This window comes from Rhagoletis pomonella, unplaced genomic scaffold (genome assembly GCF_013731165.1).
Source record: "Rhagoletis pomonella isolate Grant_MI unplaced genomic scaffold, Rhpom_1.0 Rhpom_scaffold_00004, whole genome shotgun sequence".
Lineage (NCBI taxonomy): Eukaryota > Metazoa > Arthropoda > Insecta > Diptera > Tephritidae > Rhagoletis > Rhagoletis pomonella.
In genome coordinates, this window is record NW_023458558.1 from 41,227,697 (window position 1) to 41,249,761 (window position 22,065).

Consider the following 22,065-nt stretch of genomic DNA (forward strand, 5'->3'; position numbering starts at 1 on the left):
TACAAGAGTTTCGTTCTACAACTTTGTCATTGGAAAATAGTTTACTGCTAATGCAACAAAACCAAACTTTCGAGTCATTTGTATATCTATACTTTAAAACAAGTACGGCCATAGGAATTTTCCGATTGATTTTATTTTACTATAGCCATCAAAATTTTGATACTCCAGGGATTATGTGCTTTATGTGCAAGTAATCTTACTCTTTTTGTCGTTTTTTGAAAAGAAATGCATATTCCTTAAATATTATCAAAACTTAAATATGCTTAAATATCTCGATATTAATTATTATCTACGCTTTAAAGAGAGTAGTAGTTTCTATTCAAAATAAGAAAATTGAGAAATCGAATGCACTTCAAAAAAATTTTGAAGTGCTTTTTTTGATTAATTTTGGTTATGTTTTAAGTAAAATTGCATTATTTGAATGAAAAAATTATATTAACAGCTTATAAACTAACTAGCATAATATGTTAATTTAGTCAAAACGCGTATGCATTCTTCCACCACCGCCACTACTGCCGCCACGGTTACCATAACCTTCGCCGCTGTTGCCATTGCTGTAGCCGTTGCTGCGGCCACCTCCATATCCACCGCCGCTGTTACCGCCATAACCTCCACCGTAGCCGCGACCACCATTGCCTCCGCCGCCAATCGCACCCTTTCTGAAGGTGCCATTGAAACGCGAGTTGCCGCCGCCGCCACCACCATACCTGGAACGACCGCCGTCGAATCCACGGTTGTTACGTGCCAAACCTTCTAGTGCAGGATTTATTTCCTATGAAAGAAAAAAAGAAAAGACACAAATACTTAGAGAAACAAAAATTTTTAACTTTGTAAAACACGTAGTAATTTATTAGTTTTTTTTTTTGTACAAAATAAAGTAAGGAGACTCGTTCTTTACCTGGTTAGCCTCTCGTAAAACATCCACCAGTGCTTTCGATTGTTTGGCATTGTTTTTGGTAAAGAATGCATAAGAAGTTCCCTTTGTGTTGGAACGTCCGGTACGTCCGATTCTGTGAATGTAATCCTCCGATGATTGTGGGTAATCGAAATTAATGACATATTTGATACCATCCACATCTGAAGCATTTATAAGTAAAATATTTAAGGGAAAGGGAAGATACAGAATACACAGGTTAATCAAGAGTTTATTCAGAGCAATTAAATGGGGCAAGAGGTAATAAGATACCGTTGCTAATATAATTAAATGGACTTTCGACATTTGCAAAGTAGAGCACTGTTTTGCATTCATTTTTTCACTTTTGTGTTTTAAAACTATCTTATATATTTGATCCAAAATTTTTCAATAATTATCGTCGTTAGAGTAAATTCAAATTAAAAGAGATAAAGTGGATTTAGTTAAAAATGTACTTTACCTTCAAATTGTCGATTTTTATCCACGCTCTTCCCTCGTACATCGAAACGAGGAAAGGAGCATGTTGAAAAACTTTTAATATAGATAAGGTATTTTCCTTCTAATCTGTCTCTTTTACTTTCAAGCAATCAGGCACAAGATGGACGAACGATGCAACTCGATTTCGCTCGGAGTTCAGCGCACATCCAACTATTTGGTGTAGTTTGTGCGCCGCCCGCCGACGTCGTGCATCCATCAGTCAATGTTCAGGTAAAACCACTACCGCAGGCATGTTGGCAAAGAGTGTCGTCTCTTCTTACGTTTCGACGGCCAGTAAAATGCCCGCCGATATTCTCCAAATAACTGTTTTTACTTTTAGATTACAATCATTTTAATATGCATATCCTCCAAAGTATCGATTTCTTATTTAATCCACGTTTCAAATGTGTCCTTTGTAGGCCGCTTTGTGATGCACTTGTGGCACTTTTCTAAAAGAGACGTTTTGCCTTCATGAACTTTCCGCATTTCATGGAATGTTAGAAGCGTTGTTCAAGCATCTGCAGACGACGACGACGCTTTTTTCTGGACGGGCAGCAAATGATGAACTGGTGTTCTGTGATGTCCACGGTAGAGTTAGAACAACAGCAACAGCTTCTCAACATTTGTTTATTGTCCAAAAGAAGGTCGCCACAAATATGTTTGATACATTCGTTTACGTTTACCGAATGAGTAAGGCAAAACATTTTTTACGCCATGCCACGTTACACCAACCAACCTCGTTACAAAACCGCGAATACGCGATGAACAGGATCACGGCGATTACAAACATTTAAAAAATCTTCACTTTAATTTAAACACGTAATTGTCAATTTCGCAATAAGATATCTTAGTGACCCTGTTCCTTGCAAATCAAACTTATTTTCACGATGACGTTACGATCCAGCCAAAGAACACATGCGATGTTGCGAATGTAGGACGGACATGCATTTAGTTGAAGAATGGAGGAGTTTGTATTAACTGCCTGCGTGTGATTTAAACCCCGTTTTCTTGTGGAGTACATGCCCGAGAGATACACATAAAAGAACTAACTAAACTTATTTAATTTATATAAAGCTCTCTTATGTGCTCGACAGTTTGCCATTTGTAATAAACGCTGATGCAAGGTTGGAAACCCTACTATTTATTACCTTTCTCTCTTTGGAACCGAAATTGTTACAGTTTTACAAATACTATCACTTAAATAAAAGAGTGCAGAGGCCACTTTTGCTGCATGATGATAGGGATATTGTATACCGCCGAACTCTATGTGCACATTGTAAATTTGGGAAGAAGCAGGATTTATGTACATATGTTTTTGAACAATAAATTTACACGACGACGCGACATATATTTCGCGTTTTGCAAATAAATGTTGTCACTTCTTGGATTCATGTTGTTTAACTTGTCTTGGGCATACAATGTGTGTGTACGCTAAGGTGCGCTGGAACGCTTTTCGCACAAGTAGCACGGATCAGGCAAGCGTATCCACCGGCTGTTGCGTATTGTATATGCCTTCTCCTCCAATGTGCAGTGACGATACTCGCAAACGTATGGCAGCAGATGGTTCCACGACATCCCCTTTACCTTGGAATGTTTAGACAAAGTACTGCCGCCACCGCAGCTTAATCGGCTTAATGAAAAAGTTTCTTTCAAAGAACTTTTCACCGGATTCTCTTTGTGCTTAAATTTCAGAGTTCACTTATAAACGCAATGCGTAGTGAATTGCGTCGTGTCAATAGTTGTTCATATTATCCCCACCATACTACAATAATCGGCCTCTGTAAACGAGAAGAATCAGGAGAGAATAGATTTGGGGAAAAGAAGGAAAATTCCAAGTTGATTAATATGTCTTTAACAGATATGATGACTTATTTGTCACTAAAGCTAAAGTGAATTTTGGGCAACTGGTTCGAGTTGTTTTTAAGATCTAACATACGAGCATTTTGTGATGTGCCTACGGGTTTTTAGAGATGTCATGGCGTTGCTGGTTACAATCGTCAAATGCTGGGAGTACGTGATTGCAAAATGAATCCAGACCAAGTGGACGCTATATAAATTTTCATCTTCCGAAGTCGACTATCACACTTTGCATTCACCATCCCTCAATTCATTTGAAAATATAATCACACCAGTAAAAAATATGAGAATGATAATGAAACAAGGCAAACGATGAGTGCAATTGGTAAAACTTACCCAAGCCACGTGCAGCGACATCAGTTGCTACCAAAATGTTTGACTTGCCCGAACGGAACTCGCGTAAAACGTAGTCACGTTCCGACTGTGACTTGTCGCCGTGGATAGCACCACAACGGACACCAAAACTGCGAATGAATCGCACCAGATGGTCAACACGACGTTTAGTCTCCACGAAGATTATGATCTTTCCTGGATTTTCGCTTGTGTCGTAGATTTCTGAAAGCAAAGCCTTAAGCCTGAGAAAAAAAAAAATGTATTAAACACAAATTATAAAACTATATATTGTATGTAACATTTATAACATATCGACACCTTTGCGCAAAGAGCCTTTTTTTGTACTTTTAAAAATTTGTTAAATATATTTTTTTTACTTGTTATTCAACTTACTTGTCTTCCTTGTCATGCTCTTCGCATACATCAACCACCTGACGAATGTTATGGTTCGCAGACAGTTCCAATGAGCCAATATTAATTTGTATGTAGTTACCCAGAAAATCTTCTGCTAATTGTTTAACCTCTTTTGGCCATGTGGCGGACCACATAAGCGTTTGGCGATCGGGGCGAATCTGCGACAATATCTTACGGATTTGTGGCTCGAAACCCATATCTAACATACGATCAGCCTCATCCAATACAAGATATGTACAACGCTTCAAATTGGTGGCCCCCGTCGAGAGAATATCAATTAGACGACCGGGAGTAGCAATTACAATTTCACAGCCACGCTGAAGGTCACGTATTTGACCTCCTTTTGGTGCGCCTCCAAATACGCAAGTGTTGCGAACATACGAGGATGATCCAAACTCTGTAGCAACCTGTTGAATCTGCTGTGCTAACTCGCGTGTGGGTGCCAAAACCAAAGCGATGGGTCCATCACCACGTTCCAAGGGTTTTTGGTTGTTAATATGCACGATTGCTGGCAAAATGTAGCCAAGGGTTTTGCCCGATCCTGTCTGAGCGATGCCAACAAAATTGGACCCACTCATGGCTATTGGCCAACCTTGTGCTTGGATTGCAGTTGGAGCTTTATAACCTTGTCGACGTATTTCCTTCGATACATAGTCTGGGAAATAAGCTTCGCTGAAGTCCTGAATGGGGTTCGGTGCATTTCCGCGAATAGTAATTTCATGTTCATCGCGGAATCGTTGGACTTCGAAAGGGGAACGATTTGCAACAATTGGATGTTCTTGATAAAAATTCTTCTTGAAGGGTTGCAAATTTGAAAAATCAACAGAGCTGAGTGTGATATCCTGGGTGCCACCACGACCGCCGCCGCCACCATATCCACCGTTTCCACCGCCGAAACCACTACCGCCGCCGAAACCACCGCCACGTCCACCACCACGGTTCTTGTCAATACGTCCATTACGTACACCGTGGAAATCCCCACCACCGCCACCATTACGCATGCCACCGGCATTGCCGCCTTGTCTGCCATTACGGTCATCACCGCCACGGCCTCCGCGACCTCCAAAGTTTCTATCGTGAGGTGCCCTACAAAATAGATACAGAAACACTTATTATAATTGCACGGTTGTGTTACAAGTCAGATACTGCTACACCTTTTATGAGAAGTTCTTATATTTTTGCGACTCATTTTCTTCCAATAATCTTGGTTATACATACACAAATTGTAAATATTACTTGAGCTTAACAAATAATTTCGAAAATTTCAAAATCTTAGAAAAAATAAAACACAGCGCTTGTTAAGCTATTAAGAAATAATCCGCATCAGAATAGAGAAATGTTTTAGTGGATTATGAAGCCATAAACTAACTCTAATAGCTAAAGCAGCTCAATTAAATCCAATAATCAAAATATTACTGAAACTATTGTCATAAAACCTTAAGTTTTTATAGGCAGGAGTTTGCTCCGCCCAATGCCGTGAATAACGATTTCGTGCTCAATATTACATTTCGTGTTGGATGGCTCTCTTTGGTAAATTGGTACTAAAAGAACAATCAAATTGCAATATTTTACAAGCACTCCCAATCAATACAAATGGTAATTTGATCGTATTACAAATTGAATGACAAAATGTGAACTGCGGTGCCTACCACCGAGTTATTAAAGTACAACATCTGTTCACAAAACAAATGTGACACGCGAAGTTCAAAGCAAACCAGCCAGAGACTTGTGTAATTGTTTAAGGCTTGTTCAATGGTATTTGTCGTCAAATAAATGAAAACATATTGTCAAATGGAATTAAAAAACGATATATCGATTGATTTTGGTCGGGATAGGTCTTCAGTTTTGTTTGCTAAATCGGCTATAAGTCCGTTTCTGGTCCTTAATATCATTAATAAAGATATGAAAAGATATGAAGTAAGATTTTTGGCGTCAAAATAAACATAGTGGCAATGCAAGTAAATTCAAGTCTTGCAAAGGGCCTGTTCGAGGCACGTAATAAAAGCGGCATTACTGCTGTACTGTAGAAAATCTGCAACATTGTTGCAATTGCCCAACTGAAATTCACACCAAACGTGATACTCTTAATAATTCGCGCAACACTGCGGTTGTGATTGCAACTCGAACAAGCCCACAGCTTAAACAGCTGACTATGAATGTATGAATTCAGATACAGCCGTCCACATAGCCAAAACTTTGCAGCGCTGACGCCAACACAATACAGAGGAATGACCAACTCTCAACTTTTCGCAGTCTTTTTCCACTTATATGCAGATATATTAGGAGTATTCTCGCAGTATTGAAAATCTCTTGCACGGTGCACAGTTTACAAAGCTGTCCCATATGAAAACCAGTTTTTATCGTGCAATCTGTGCACCGTGCAAGCGCTTTGCAAGACTCAGAGAATATACCTACATATTTTGTTTTTACATTTTTTTGGTCACAAATTAATTGCATAAATTGAGCAATTTTAATTTTTAATATCCTTCTGGAGACACTAATAGCCGGTTTCACCAGCAATCTAAATAAAAAATGATTTCATATTTTCTGTAAATTTCCATATAAAGAGCGTGTGTAAATCGGTAACAAAGTTTGCGGCGTGTAAATTTTTGACAAGTATGAGGTGAATAAAATTTCAGTAGCTGTTGTTGTTGTTCAGTAGCTCATGAGTGTGAATCGGTAACAAAGTTCTATGGGAAAAGCTGTTGAATAATATTTTTACTATGGTGAGACAGTTTTGCCAATCTGCTGTATGAAATGAAATATTTTTTGACAGCAGTAAGTTTTTGATAACCGCAGATTTATTTGGAATAAAATATTACAAATTGAAGTAAAATGAATATTTTAAGAAAGCATCTACCATCGTTAATTGCAATATTTAACGAAAAATTACACACATAAACAATCTTTGCGATTGTCAAAATTTTCTATGCATTTGTCAAAAATTTCACTAGCCTCATGAGCTACTGAAATTTAATTCACCTCATAGTTGTCAAAAATTTACTCGACGCGAACTTTGTTACCGATTCACACACGCTCAATGCATAGAAATTTTGACAATCGCAAATATTGTTGATGTTGTGTCATTTTTCGTTAAATAAAAACTTAAATTGATGATTTGAAATCAATGAGAGTAGACGTTTTCTTAAAATGTTAATTTCACTTCAATTTGTAATATTTAATTCCGCATTAATCTGCGGTTATCAAAAATTTACTGCTGTCAAAAAAAGACTTCATTTCACACAACAGATTGGGCAAAACTGGCTCAACATGGTAAAAATATTATTCACCAGCTTTCCCTATAGAAATTTGTCAACGATTAACACACGCCTAAAATTAAAAAATTAAAATCATTTTTCATTTAAATTGCTTTCGTGAAACTGGCTGCAATTTCATTAAAAAATTAAAGAGGTTCGGCAAAATTGCAGATAAGACTTATGATTTTATCAAAACCATGTCGCACCATAATAATTCGGCCCTATCGCGAATTTCACATGAACAAATATTCCCAAAAATTATAAAGCAAAACAAATACAATTTTTCCCAATTTTGCTATTAAGATGCTATATACTGCGTTTCTGCGTTCCAAATTGGAATACGCTGCCTTTATTTGGAGACCGAGTTATTCAGGCCATATCAATCGCTTGGAAAAGGTGCAGAGGGTATTTATACGCTTTCCTTACGTTCGTTAAAATTTACTGAACCATTACAATCTAATGTCTCCCGTTGTCGGCTAATTAGTTTACCTACTTTGCACAATCGGAGAACATCTCATGCTATCTTGTTTTATTGAGTATTGTTTCGGATAAAATTGATTGTCCGACCCTGCTATTTCTCAAACTTGTTATGCATAGATTTTACTAATTCTAGATGCAGTTATATATTTTGAAATAAGGTCTTTCGATTGGTGTTATCGGTTTTTAGATATTCACCCTCATTGCGAGAGTCGTGTCGAATGCAAGTCGTTTTTCGAGAGTCGAATCGTATCGAAAAGTTCATGTCATTGCCTAAAATTTCCACTCGACTAGTGTATTAAAACGGAAAAACTTGGCAGCACTGTAGTTTTCGACGATTTTGGTCGTTTACTTATTTCAGTACGACAATAGACAATGCTACTGTTGTCGAGTCGTACAATTTAGCCTAATTTACGACTTACGCAATGAGGCTGATTTCCTTTAGTTTCCGAGATATTGACTACAATTTTTTTGATAATTTAGTAAAAATTTAGTTGGTGATGCAGTATTAAACTAATCAATATCTGAAAAAATGGCGTTCTCCAATAAACAAACATTAAAAATTAAATAATTTAAGAATTTTGTTAACTAGTAACATTTTCAGAGACTTCGGAGAAAATCTATATTCGCGTTTTAGAGAAATTGTATGCCGAAAGTAGCTTACGACAATCTTTTACCCAGGCGACGATCTGTAAAAGAAACATACTGACTTTGAAGTGCTTTAAGCCTAATGCATTTTAAAGTATTTGAGATCAAATGCAGTCAGACATAATTAACATTAAATAAACAAGACAAATGCCAAAACCGGTCAAAATATCGCAATTCTTTTATTTTATGGACCACAATATGTACATATGTTCATATATACCTAGCAAATAAGTTCTTATACATTGTACAAAACGATATGAAATTATACGCTCATAAATATTTCTTGCTTAGCCCCATATAAAAAAGCGTTATATGTAATGTACATAAATTATAGTTGCGATCCCGTACGAGTCCGGACTAGTCAGAATCAGTCAGATTTTACTGGAAATCGATCCCGTACTCGGTTCTCCGACTACTGAGAGGACAAAAAAGAGAGTAAATACGGTTCTCTCTGTCAGAAGTTACCAGTTTTAGTCCGAGAATTTTTTGCTGGTAAATTCTGGTAAATACGTCAAACGATCAGCTGTAGTGTGTTTGGCAACCAAATTGTAAACAAAAGAAAGTGCACTCTGCTAATTCATGTTGAAAAGTATTTAATTACTTGGTTAAGTGGATTCTAATGAATTTGGAAGCGGATGTGTGAGCTGAGTGTGTTTACATACAAAATAAGCAAAAATTTACAACCAAAATTTGGAGGTTATGTTGAAGTTGACAGAAGTTACCATTTTTTACTAGAAAGCGATCCCGTACTTTTCGATGTTACTCTCTCGCTCTGAGTGAATTTTTAAATTTTGACAGTTTTACTAGTCCGAGTCCGAGGAATACGGGATTGCACCTATTTTTTACTAGAAAGCGATCCCGTACTTTTCAATGTTACTCTCTCGCTCTGAGCGAATTTTTATTTTTTGACAGTTTTACTAGTCCGAGTCCGAGGAATACGGGATTGCACCTTATATATACGTATATTTTTACACATGCATATGTACATATGTACATATATGTGTATGTAATGTTGCGTAACAAGCCGATTCAATTATTTGTTTTCTTTTGTTTTAACTCCGTTAAATTAACTGATTTTAAGAATTAATACATGTATCTGTAATTTTTTTATGGGATCGGCATAAACCGATTAATCGGCATCGTAACTAAAAAGAAATTGAAATCAGACTCTAGTTGAAAGGCCATGTGGACCAGGCAAATGTTGCATTCAGCTAAAAGTTGATTGTAAAATCGCCCCATGTAAATTCGCTTCAAGCAAACACTATGTCGTCACCCTATTTCCCAATATTGCCCTTTTACTAGTACACAAAAAACCGGTTTTATAATTTGAAGACGAAATAGGCAACAGGGTGAAATGAAAAATACGAAACCAAAAGGAGAGCAAATGAACAACACACACCCACAGTATACACACACCATCGTGAATCGAAACAAAGATTAGAAAATGAAATACGCAGTTTCAAATAAAAAAGTAATTACTACAGTTAGTCCCTAAAGAAACTTTAAATACTAACTCGAATATTCACTTCGCTAACGCGTCAGTCCTTACCTTCTTGACTCCATCTGATATTTTTCTCAAAATTCACGAACAAATCAAGATGAGACTTTCTCTAAACCTACTTCAACGTCTGATATGCTGCACTAAAAGTTAAAATAGACAATTTTCCAATGCAAACCAGTAAAATTACTCATACAACCTTATCTAAGTTTTCTCTATACCTACAAAAATATATGTACGTACTTATTCGTCTACATACAGTGGCGGAAGAATAAATGGGGACGAGACAAGCAGTTTTGACTACTTTTTCTCTCGTATATTTGTTTAATAATTTTATTTTTGAAAAGTATAGCTCACTAACTAAAGAAACCCATGTAAGATCAATTTTCAAACTTAAATAAAAATTAGTGAAATTCAACAAAATGCCGATTTTTTTTAAATACATACTTGGTAAGCAGTTTTATGGCTAATTTAATTTTAGTATAATGAAGAGCAAGAGAGAAGTGGCTAAAAATAAGTCGAAAAATAATCTCGGCTTTTTAGTAACTTCACACAATTGCACATCATTTTAGCAAGATTGTATGGGCAACCAATTTTTTCGGTTACGGTTCGGTTACGGAATAAAGAAATTTTAATATACGCGTGTAGCCCAAGGATTAAACTTTAAATTAGATAACGATTTCAAATTTCTGAGCATTTATTGATAAATTTGGTTTGAAATAGTTTTGTATTCGCAAAAATACCACAATTTGATTAGAAAATGATTAGAAAAACATTAGACATTAGAAAACAATTAGAATTCAACGTTGGACCGCGATATCGAGAACTAAGGCCCCTTTTTGTACAGAATGCTATATTTCGCGACAGTTTCTCTAATTGTCTTCTAACCTTCTACCTTAAAGAAACGCATTGGAATTTGAATCGTTATCTAATTGTTCTCTAATCTAAATATTTGTAGGAAAGTTTGAGATTTTAATAAAACTGCAAAATTTTCAGTCTGAAATTTAAAACACTTTGTTTTCTAGATGAGCTATACTTATAAAGCATAATCACATTATCGTAGTTTACGACTCATTCGTTTCATTAGCAAATCATATTGAAGTCAAGTAATTTCGTCTTGTAGAATGTGAATAAATTATAGATGAGATAAATTATAAATCAAGAACCAAATGAAGAAACCTCCTATTTATTTTAGCCCCCACTGTTGAGGAAACTAAAAAAAAAAATCCTAAAGTATGCAACCATTTTTTATTAAATAGCAATGACGCACTCGTACCTACACGTGCCATTTAAATATATTTGTACTTAGCATCTTCCGTCCCTATTACTTTACCCGCCACTGTATGTATATATGTATATATTGGCAATTCTAGATACAGAAACGAGTAGCTGGAAACCAAAATGGAGGTCAATCCAACACGAAATCCACACATGATTCATATTACTACATACATAATTTTTAAATGGTATTAAGATTTATTTATACATATGTACTTACATTTCGTCAGAATCAAAGTACAAAGATGAATTTGTAGAAGTTGTGTGATTGCTGGCTTTTTCCGTGGATTTTTGCTTTTCTGCAGGTGACGTCTCTGCTTCCACTAAATTCTTACTTGTGCTGTGAAAATGCCTGTGAAAGCTTCCGGAGCTGTTGAATATTCCACTAAAATTTTTTAAGAATGAATTCTTAAACTGCTTGAACTCCGATGTCACGTCTTTTCTTCTACCTGCTACCAGTTCGTGATGGGAAAAAGCAAAATTCACTGGCCTTCTGTTGGTTGAAGAGAAAAGAAAATGGCGTCGTAATATAGTACTCGTGGCCGAGTGGCTAATGGCGGCTGGCAAAATCAATGAATTTTTCACACACGCCACTGTGCCTAATTGTGACGGTGCTCGGCTTTGGCACGAGTGTTTTGCTAAACTTTGAACCAATATTTTGAACATTTTCACTGGTATTTAATTACAAATCACTTGAAAGTATTTTTTTCACAATCACATTTATTGGTTGCAAAGCAGCAAGACTCGTGCAGACAAACCGACTACAAAATGCGTTCTTACCTAACCTCGTCCAAAAGTGGAATGACGCATAGCAAAATTTCAGTGGAAAATTTTAGTTCAGTGCTCTGCAGAGTTGCACTTTCACTCGCACGCACAGTTGCTCGGAGAACAAACGTCGGATATTATTGTGAATGCCCATTATGACCAACATAGAAGAAGAGCCCAAATGAGTTCAAAACTAAATAAAATGGCTAAACACCAACACAATTTGTTAACTTTACAACTAGGCGTTTATTTTTAGTTGTTTGTTTAAGCTCATATATATAAATCTTTTAAATACTGTGTTTATTCTTCTAAAATTAAGTAGCAGTTTTCAAGTGAGAAAACGCGTTCGCAAACCGATGTAATACAAATATTTGTTCATTGCTTGATAGAGGTATTCACACTGAGCTTGTTGCATTTTCGCACTGCTTCCGTACAAAGTATTTATTTATGTGTCTGCTCTTCCAGTTTTTAAACCAAAATAATTTTAGTTACAAAATAGCTATTGAAAAACATCAAAAATTATAGTTCAGTCCTTTCCAACAGCAAAGGTATTGCGACAAGGTGGATCGGAAACTCCGCCTTTACGACCGCCCAGAAAGCATTAACACCTAGATGAGCCCTAAAATTTAAGCCTAATAGGAAGCTAGGGCGCATATTCATAGTCATATTTAGTACTCAACTAAGTCGAAACTATTCTAAGTCACAACTAAAGCTATTCATAGTCGCCTTAGTTTCGACGTTTCTGGCTAAGTACCAACTTAAAATTTAGTTTCGGCTGCAGCTGCAACTAAGTCGTAACTAGGAAGAAGTATTTTATCAAATTAAGGGAAAACAGACGAAATATGTAAAAATTAAGTTGGTAGAGGGTGATTTTGATAATATTGAATAATCTCCAATTAAAATTTACAAAGATCGATCCATTTTAATCGGAAGATGAAATTAAATGCGTATTACAATTCGAATGAAGCTACATCGCAATTTTATAATTGGAATAATTTATATAAATTCTCAAATAATAAGTCAGTTTCACGATAGTTCTTTTAAAGTAAATTTGTGCATAACATTTAGATATCTACTATTTGTTTCACAGCATGCTTTCGATAAACATCGACTTCACATCACTGCGGTTGTTCCGGCTATTTCACACGATTAACAAGAAAATGAAACCTTATTCTTTTGCATAATCATGCAATGAAAATAAAAATTACATAAACGGATGATCAAACTTGATATTATTTAATAAATAATAAAAATGTAATTTCTCCAAAATATCGTAAAGAAAAATCGATACATTTTCACACTCGTTTTGCTATATCGTAAGCTAAGTCGAAACTACTTAGTAGAAGTCTGAAATGCGACTATGAATAGAGGTAAATTTTAAGTTGGTACTTAAATTTAAGTTGCAACTTTGTTAATTTCGACTTAGTTGCTGAACTATGAATACGCGCCTAAGTCTTTCCAACCAAAGATACTGCATTGGCGAACTTGTTTCCTCAGTATGGCTGTAAACCAAGAATGATACGTGGCAAGTCGCCTTTCGATCGCGTCAAAACAGCTCCACCTAATATTAACGGCGTTAGTTTTTCTACGCACGCAAGCAAATTTTTCATATTTGATAAACCGAAATCAATTTGCAAGCGTGATTTCTCGGAGTTACATTTCTGTCAAATTTTCAGAAATTTGTTGAACAAAATTTTAATCCATAGTCGCGCCAAAATGTCAATTGAGCATAAAGCTGCCTTTACATGAGGCGATTTTTTGACAGGCAATAATCGCCTGCAAAAGTCGACTTGCGGTCTACTTTGATGCAAGCGATTTTTAATCACTATTTACACTAGCGATTTTTCTGAAGCAATGTTGAATCGCTTAGAAAATCGCCTCATGTAAATCCAGCTTAAAAGTGCAATCGAAATGTCACGCAAGACCGTTCTGTGAATTTGAGTTACCGCAGAACTCCACAGGCAAACACCGATGGCCTACCAACTGGCATTATGGCGAGCAATGTGATAGCAAGTTTTTGTGTGTGGGCACTTTGATGTCTTGAAATAAGCATTTGCCGCATGACGCCACCAGACAACATTCTCTCAATTTCGGTGTTTAAGAACTTTAAAAAACTTGCTGAATAATTTCCTAAAGCGTAGTCATTAACAATATTATTATTATTAGGGAACAGATTTTTATTTTGATTTAATATGAAAATTTCATCGATGTTTCCCACATCACGCTTTCTTTCAAATGAAATTATGGCTGTCAAACTATCGAATTGCCTGCAATAGATGTCTCCATTGGAACATGGTTATCACGACATCAGTGTGTTCCTGTGGAGACGGCCTTAAGGCCCCGCCAGATAGAAAATCTTTTCACGCTTTTGGCTGACAAAATGCACAGAACATGGCGAGACGGCACGATGACAACATTCGAACAAACGAACGCTGCGTAATCGCAACACAAAGAGGTGATTGACGTGTTTATTTGAACGTTTGCGGGCAAGACACGAGCCAACCTCACTCACACATGTGCGATGCTTCGCGTGTTTATTTGATTGTCTCCGTGGCGCTTGAGATTCTTTGTTTTCTGTTTTTGTTTACAAATGAAACCCTGTCGGTCGTTTGACATTTGTCATGAACTTGCAGGAAAGAAACTTCAGATTAAAACCTGCAACTTCCGGCTGAGAGGGAGTGAAAGTGGCTCTCCCCAAAGTTGTTTTGGCCCTGCAACGCTTCCCTGCAAAAAGCCTGCAAATCATGAATATCGTGAGCACCCAAGAATGATAGAATACAAGATTGCGCCTATCAGAGAGGATTTTTGATAACTTTTGTGTGACGTCACACTGGTGCAATTGCGAGAGAGAAATGCCAAAACGTGAGCAAGAATGGAAGAAGAAGAAAAAATGGTGCAAGGAAAACGTAAACAAGTTGCACATGTGTGCAAATTCACTGAGAGAGGAATAGCGGTACCGTGATTGGCACATCCTCTATTTCTCTCAATCGTGGTGAGCACCTAGAATTTTTAGAAAGAAATTAATACAACAAAAAGAGCAATCGCTTTATGGGCATATCGCCAATTGCGATAATATGACGGATTATAAATTAGATGCATTTGTTTGTAAATGAGCAAAAAAAGAACTCTGAACTCATAAAAAATGCCTTTTAGCTGCTTAAGCAACCCTGTTGGTATCTGGCAAGAAACATGTGATTAGTTTAACGCGACTTATATACAAAAAGCGTTGGAAATGAGTAATTATGTCATGAACGAAAGACACAATGTCACGCGCGAACGAAAGAAAAAAAAGTAATTTTCTAGCTGACGAAATCTCGACGCCATCATTGTTGTAAGAAGTAAACAACGAAATACAAATTCTTCTGTAACTCATGTCGTTGTGTAAAATTATTCTTATCTTCTTATCCTTATCCTCATGTACACACACGCTGTCACAAGCGAAAATAAAGGCTGCATTTCTTTATTCATTCTGAACGTTTGGAATAAACTTTTTTGTTTATTTATTCTTTAGAACGTTCCTGATGATATGTTGACGTATATTTCAAACGCATTCTGTTTATTCCGGCTGTGAAATGGGATTATCCGGAATGTATAAAGAAACGCAGCCAAAGAAAATTGCAGTAAAAGCCACCATCAAATTGTAAGCCACGAGCAAATGTAAACATCGGCTAATGTCAAAATTGCCCAACTTTTTTCCTAAATGCGATTATAACGGGCGACTGGCTTGCTGGCGTGATCTTGTATTTTTTGTCCATGTAATTATGTAAGCTATTTGCTTAATATACACATATAGGCTGCATTTCTTTATTCATTCTGAACGTTTGGAATAAACTTTTTTGTTTATTTATTCTTTAGAACGTTCCTGATTATATGTTGACGTATATTCCAAACGTATTCTGTTTATTCCGGCTGTGAAATGAGATTATCCGGAATGTATAAAGAAACGCAGCCATATACTTATTTAAAATATAAATCATTTATATAAGGAAACAAAAATTTCCCTTTCCACTTTCCCATTAACAATTCACAATCGACACTTAGGGCCAGTTTTTCAGTGCACGGCCGTGGTTTAAACTCAGTTTAAACGCCGGATCTGGCTGGTTTAAAATAAGATCAGCCAATCAAATGTCAGCAAGCTGTTCAATTTAAACTCAGTTTACTTAATCTAAGTTTAAACGGGCACTGAAAAACTGGCCCTTAACGGTACTACTCTTCAGGATACATAGCCGAGTTTGTGTTGTTGCTTTGCATGTATTTCCTCATTAAAGCGAGTGTTCTTCTGTAACTCCGAGGCAAAAGAATGCACCTTACTGCCCGTCTCCATAGGATACAGTTTATATCTTGATACATATATAAGAATATAAATAGCCAATGGAGACCGCTCATTGCTCTTCAAGAGTAATACATATCAGAGCTTATATTTTTCGGAAATTTGGTAGATTGACAGCTACATGTTCATTTGCATGAAAACTTCATGGCGGCAACATTATTGATATTTTAATATAAAAGGCAAAAATTGAGCTGTTTTCTGTTAAAGTATTTGTTATATTTGTTTTTAATTAAATCCAAAAATACGTTTTAGAAGCTATATTATATACTGATATAACTTATATCTAGCGACCAAAATGACAGATGGACAGCAATAAATTTTACTAGAGTGCCAGTTACTGTCGAAATTCGACAGTTTTTCTAGTTTTAGAAGCCTTGGAGAGGTTTTCTAACTTAACACGTAGCGATACTTAATTACAAATTAACTAGCCGGAAAATCTTCTGCTAAAACGTAACTATTTGTTTTTTTTATCTGAGAAGGTCCTTGGAAGACTTCGGCAGGACTTGGAATTGACCCGATACATTCAAGTTTATCGATAAATTTCGATGATTTGATACATATCAATAGTCGGATGAATTTCAAGAACACTAAAATTCGATAACTCAACAAAATTCGTTAACTCGACCAATTTCGATAACTGTGAAATTCGATGGTCCGATAAATTTCGATAACTCAAAAATGTAAAAACTATGGATACCTTTATAAATTTTTACTTTTGACATCTCCACATTTTTCGAAAACTATCTAAACATTTTGATAACTCGTTACACTCTGTTAAGACGATTAAATTCGATAAGCAGTGATAATTCGATAAGCTGATATAACCTAGAAATTTCGATAAATCGATATATTTTGAAAATTCCATAAGCTTTGCTTTGTTGAACCAACCAATTTCAGTAGATCAATAATAATCGGTAACTCTGTAGATTGAAAGGACTCCATGCATTACGACACCTCGATATATTTCGTTAAGTCTATAAATAATGATAATTCAATAAATATCGATAACTTGATACATTTCTTTAACTTGACAAATTTCGTTAAACCCACACGTTTTTATAGCTCGATAACTATCCGTAAATTTGGACAACTAAGTTTCTGTGTCTATAAATTTCGACAACTCAGTAAACATTGATCTGTTTGAATAATTCGATACGTTGCGATATCTTAATAAGCATGGATAAATTTCGATAATTATAAACTTCGATGATTCAATAAATTTCAGTAACCTTTATGGCTGATTTTATTTCGATTCCTATCTTTTAACCTAATTCTTATGTATTTCTCATTGTCTCCATTTTCGCCTTTATCTCAATTTTCGTCTTTATCTTCACTTTTGCCTTTTTTTTTGTCTTCATCGTTAACACTTGTTTCTTCATCTTCATATTTATCTTTATTTCAAAGTTTAATTTCAAATACGAAGTAAAACAAAATGCGAAACAGCTTAAATTGAACAGGTTGCAAAATCAGCCATACACAAATATGGAAATTTTTAAACGACGATTTTCAACCAATTTCGAAACTATAAAAACTCTCATCTACAGAAAATTATTTTTCCAACGGTGTTTTTGGTTTTGAAATCGGTAACTTTACCTTGGTCTTCATCTTTGTTTTTATCTTTCACATCTTTGCTTATATCCTTTTTTTTTCTATTCACGTAGATAAGATGAGGTGCGATGACGTGATAAGATGTGACGTGATTTTATGTGATGTGATAGGATGTCATGTCATGTGTTGTCATATCCTGTGATGTCATGCCATATGATGTCATATCATGTGATGCCACGTCATGTAATGCCATGTCATGTCATATCATGTGATGTCAAGTCATGTGATGTGATGTCATATAATGTGATGTCATATCATATAATGTCATGTCACGTGATATCGTGTGATGTGATATCATATTATGTGATGTAATATCATGTGATGTCTCTTCATATCATGTGATAAAATGTGATGTGATGTCATGTAATGTGATCACATTCCATGTTCCGATTACTGTATCGATAACCCTGTTGATAACTGTGTCGATAAAAATACCGATAACAATATCCATAAACATATAGAAAAATACAACGATTGTAAAATCGATTAATTTCTCGATAAATATAACAATCATCAGTATCGATTATTGTACATATCGTTAACAATATAAATGACTAAATCGATAACCAAATCAATTATTTAGTCGATTACACAGGGCAACAATGATTTTGGTGCGACAAATGTTACAACTGTTTTTGATAGACTTTTTTGAGCTGATTACGAATCCGTAATTATAAAGATTCCATCACGTACAGATTTTGAGAAAATCGTGGTCAAAGTGTCAAAAAATCGTGTGTTTTTTCAATATTTGAGAAGCTCGAGCAAAGAGTAAAAATGTGGTAGAACCTTCCACTTAGGCTTAACTTAAAGCTAGAACCCTAGGCTACTGCCCCTGAAAATTCCATCCTTTACTTGATGGCCATTTATAGTCATTTGTTGAACAATAAAAAAAATGCTGGCAAAATCAGTTTTTGCTGTTCAATAAACGACTATAAGTGATCTTAGGGTCAAGACGAAGAGATGGTATTTTCAGGGATTATAGTCGAAAGTTCAAGCCTTAATTTAAGCTTAAGTGGAAGGTTCTATCACCTTTTGTTTAATTGCGGGAGGGACTCAAACTTCGCCAAAAGTCAAATTTTACTGCTCAATAAATTACTATAAGTGACCATAAATCCAATGTGCAGGAATATTATTTTCAAGGATAGTGGTCGAGGGTTCTTGTTTTAATCTAAGCCTAAGTGGAAGGTTCTATCACCTTTTTACTCTTTGCTAGAGCTTCTCAAATATTGCAAAAGCCCGATTTTTTGACACTTTGACCTCGATTTTCTCAAAACCTGTACGTGTTGGATCCGTTGTACTTACGGATTCGTAATCAGCACAAAAAAGTCTATCAAAAATAGCTTTAACATTTGTCGCACCAACATTTTTTTTTAATTTTTGTTGGCCTGTGTTATTATACCGATAACAATATCCATTATTGTATCGATAACAATATCGATTATTATATTGATTATTATATCGATAACAATAGCGGTTATTTAAGCAATAACAGTATCGATAACAATATCGATTATTTTATTGATAGCAATAACGATTATTATATCGATAAAAATATCGAGTTTTATATCGATAACAATATCGATCTTCATCCTCATCCTTTTCTTCATATTTATCTTTATTTTTGCATATTCCTCTTCACCTTTACCTTAAAGTGTTTAAATTTACTTTGATCTTCGTTTTTGCCTGTACCTCTAGGCATCTTTGTTTTTGTTTTTATTCTCAAACCGCTAAACCGCTGAGAACTATTTCCATTTGCATTATTCCCCTTGAATTTGACAATTTACTCCCAACCAACCAACTGCCGCAAAAGAAGATTCACTTCATAAATTCAATAAATGTTCTTACCCTTTTAGTTACCCTAATTCTTATGTATCTGTCATTGTCTCCATTTTCGTCTTTATCTTCACTTTTGCTTTCTTTTTTTTTTGACTTCATAGTTATCATTTATTTCTTCATCTTCATATTTATCTTTATTTCAAAGCTTAATTTCAAATGTGTAGTGAAACAACAGGCGAAACATGTCAAATTGAACATTTTGCAGCAACATCTATACACAATTCGAAAATGTTTAAACGACGGTTTTGGCCGTAATTTTCAACCAATTGTGAAACCATAAAAACACTACGGAAAAATGCCTTTCCAACGGTGTCTTGGTTTTGAAATCGGTTCGGTAGAATCGCCAAACGAACGGAGACAAAATTTATGTTAGCGTATTAATATATATATTCTGTGGAGACGGCCAGATCCTACACCTGGTGTATATGCCAGATACGACTACACCACAATTCCATCTCAGTCCAGTGCAATGCTTGCGACGGGTGGAATCACCTCAGAGTCTGCTCAGGGCTATGGACTCATCGGCAGTGGCCCCCCGCTGCTCAAAAAGAGCCAACAAAGGAGAATCTTATCAACCGATAACACTCCTTTCCCCGGTAGCGAAGTCACTAGAGGCCTTGCTACTCCTGTATTTCACGAAACACCTGACCCCAGCGAAGCATAAGCATGGTTTCCGTAAAGTGCACAGTACAACAACAGCACTTAACACCATAAATACGCAGATAACACGTGACCTAAACCGCAAACCGTCCCTGTGAGAGAACTATACTAATAGCGTTAGACCTGTCAACGGCGTTTGACACCGCCAGCCATTCAACGCTGCTAGAAGACATAGAGGCCTGGTCGACACTCGTCAGTAATATTTAGACACAAATCGAATAAACCTAGAAAAATAAAACAGGGGGTTCCGAAGGGTGGTGGTTTGAAGATTATTTACATCTTGTTTATAATTATCCTCTTTATGTATATAGCTTTAGTTTTTCAATTGATAATTAAAAATTCGGGAATCCTGCAGACTATTCTTGACTGTGAAAGGAACGGTTACGAAGCGTTGGTGGGCGCCGTGGAGAGACGTCATGGTAGCGAGTACAGGAGACAGACTTACAAGATGAGGCTGGAGAATCGCTACTAAAAATACCAAAAATTCAACGGGACTCTACAGGAATTCGCCTCAGAGATCGAGTGGTTGGCTCACTTAGCAATTGAAGACGCATCTGGTGAACACCTTGAAAGAGTAAAAGTCCAGAGATTCATCAACGGAATGAGGCGAGAGACGTATGCGAATCCATATTATGCTCAGACACGTGAAACGGCTTCTCTCCCAAGTAAACCAGCCTACAAAGGCCATCGAGTGGAAGTGGACACTCCGGACGAGACAAAGAAAATGCTGAAGAAGATAATCCAACTGTTGGGCGAGAAAAAGGATGACTCTGACAAATGCTTTAAATGTGAAAAGCCGTACAGCAGCAAGCGAGTGATCCTAGAGGAAAACGCACAGATTTCACCGAAGTCAGAAGCAGTTACTTGGGCGATGATTGATGAAGATTGTGGGATAAACAAGTTGTGGGTTGTTGAAGCAACATAGAATTCTATACCGGACATTCTTATTGTTAAAACCCTGGCTAAGACGCAAAAAGATGAACGCATCCCAGTTCGGGTACTTAATGAGCTCAAATCACCAATCAAACTCCGAAGAGGAACTGTTTTGGGGCAATATTCGACTGCGAAAAGTTACATGAAAGAGATTATTTTGACATTACGGAAGACATAAATGCATGGACTGAAGGGTTGGAAGGAAAACACCACCACAAGGCTGAGGAAGCTCTCCGCAGATACTCCAACATATTCGACAAGAATGGCAACAAACCAGGCAGGGCGAACGTTGTCAAATATCGCATTGATACTTTCGATGCAAGGCAAATCCGTCAAGCTCCTGAAAGTGTTCCACTTGCCAAACGTGAAGCTGTAAGCCAAATAATAACAGAAATGAGCGAGAGTGGTGTTATTGTTAGCGAGCCCATGGAGATCGCCGGTAGTACTACCGTAAACTAAATGATGTGACGAAAAGGGACAGCTATCCACTTACCAGGGTCGATGATATTTTGGAGGTAAGTGAAGGGGACAAGGAGAGGTCAGTATTCGGCATTTGAGATGGTCTATCGCAATTCACGGTCATGCCCTTTGGATTATGCAGCGCTCCTGCCACTTTTGAAAGACTTATGAACCATGTGCCTTAGGGACTGCATTGGAAAACATGTGTGGTCTACATTATTGTGTTTGGTAAAAGCTTTGAGCAACACCTGAAGAATTTGGAAGAAGTTTTTCAGAGGATAGCTGGCGACGATCTCAAAAGAAGTCCTTAAAAGAGCTCACG

The 22,065-nt window shown here is 36.3% G+C and overlaps 1 protein-coding gene across 2 annotated transcripts; it reads right to left on the reverse strand.

Moving 5' to 3' along the window:
• Positions 1–81: 81 nt before the first annotated feature.
• On the reverse strand, positions 82–11,925 carry LOC118737565 (ATP-dependent RNA helicase p62). 2 transcript variants are annotated; one of them, XM_036468145.1, is made up of 5 exons: positions 11,373–11,923; positions 3,974–5,080; positions 3,584–3,822; positions 899–1,077; positions 82–772 (listed from the first exon to the last, which is right to left on the reverse strand). In XM_036468145.1, exons 1-5 carry the CDS (start codon positions 11,816–11,818, stop codon positions 473–475), a joined length of 2,271 nt encoding a protein of 756 aa, XP_036324038.1. In that variant the 5' UTR covers positions 11,819–11,923; the 3' UTR covers positions 82–472. The 2 variants fall into 2 exon arrangements, with proteins under 2 accessions (XP_036324038.1, XP_036324039.1); XM_036468146.1 differs by lacking the exons at positions 82–772; positions 899–1,077 and adding an exon at positions 1,444–3,168 and having other exon boundaries at positions 11,373–11,925.
• Between the last annotated feature and the right edge of the window lie 10,140 nt (positions 11,926–22,065).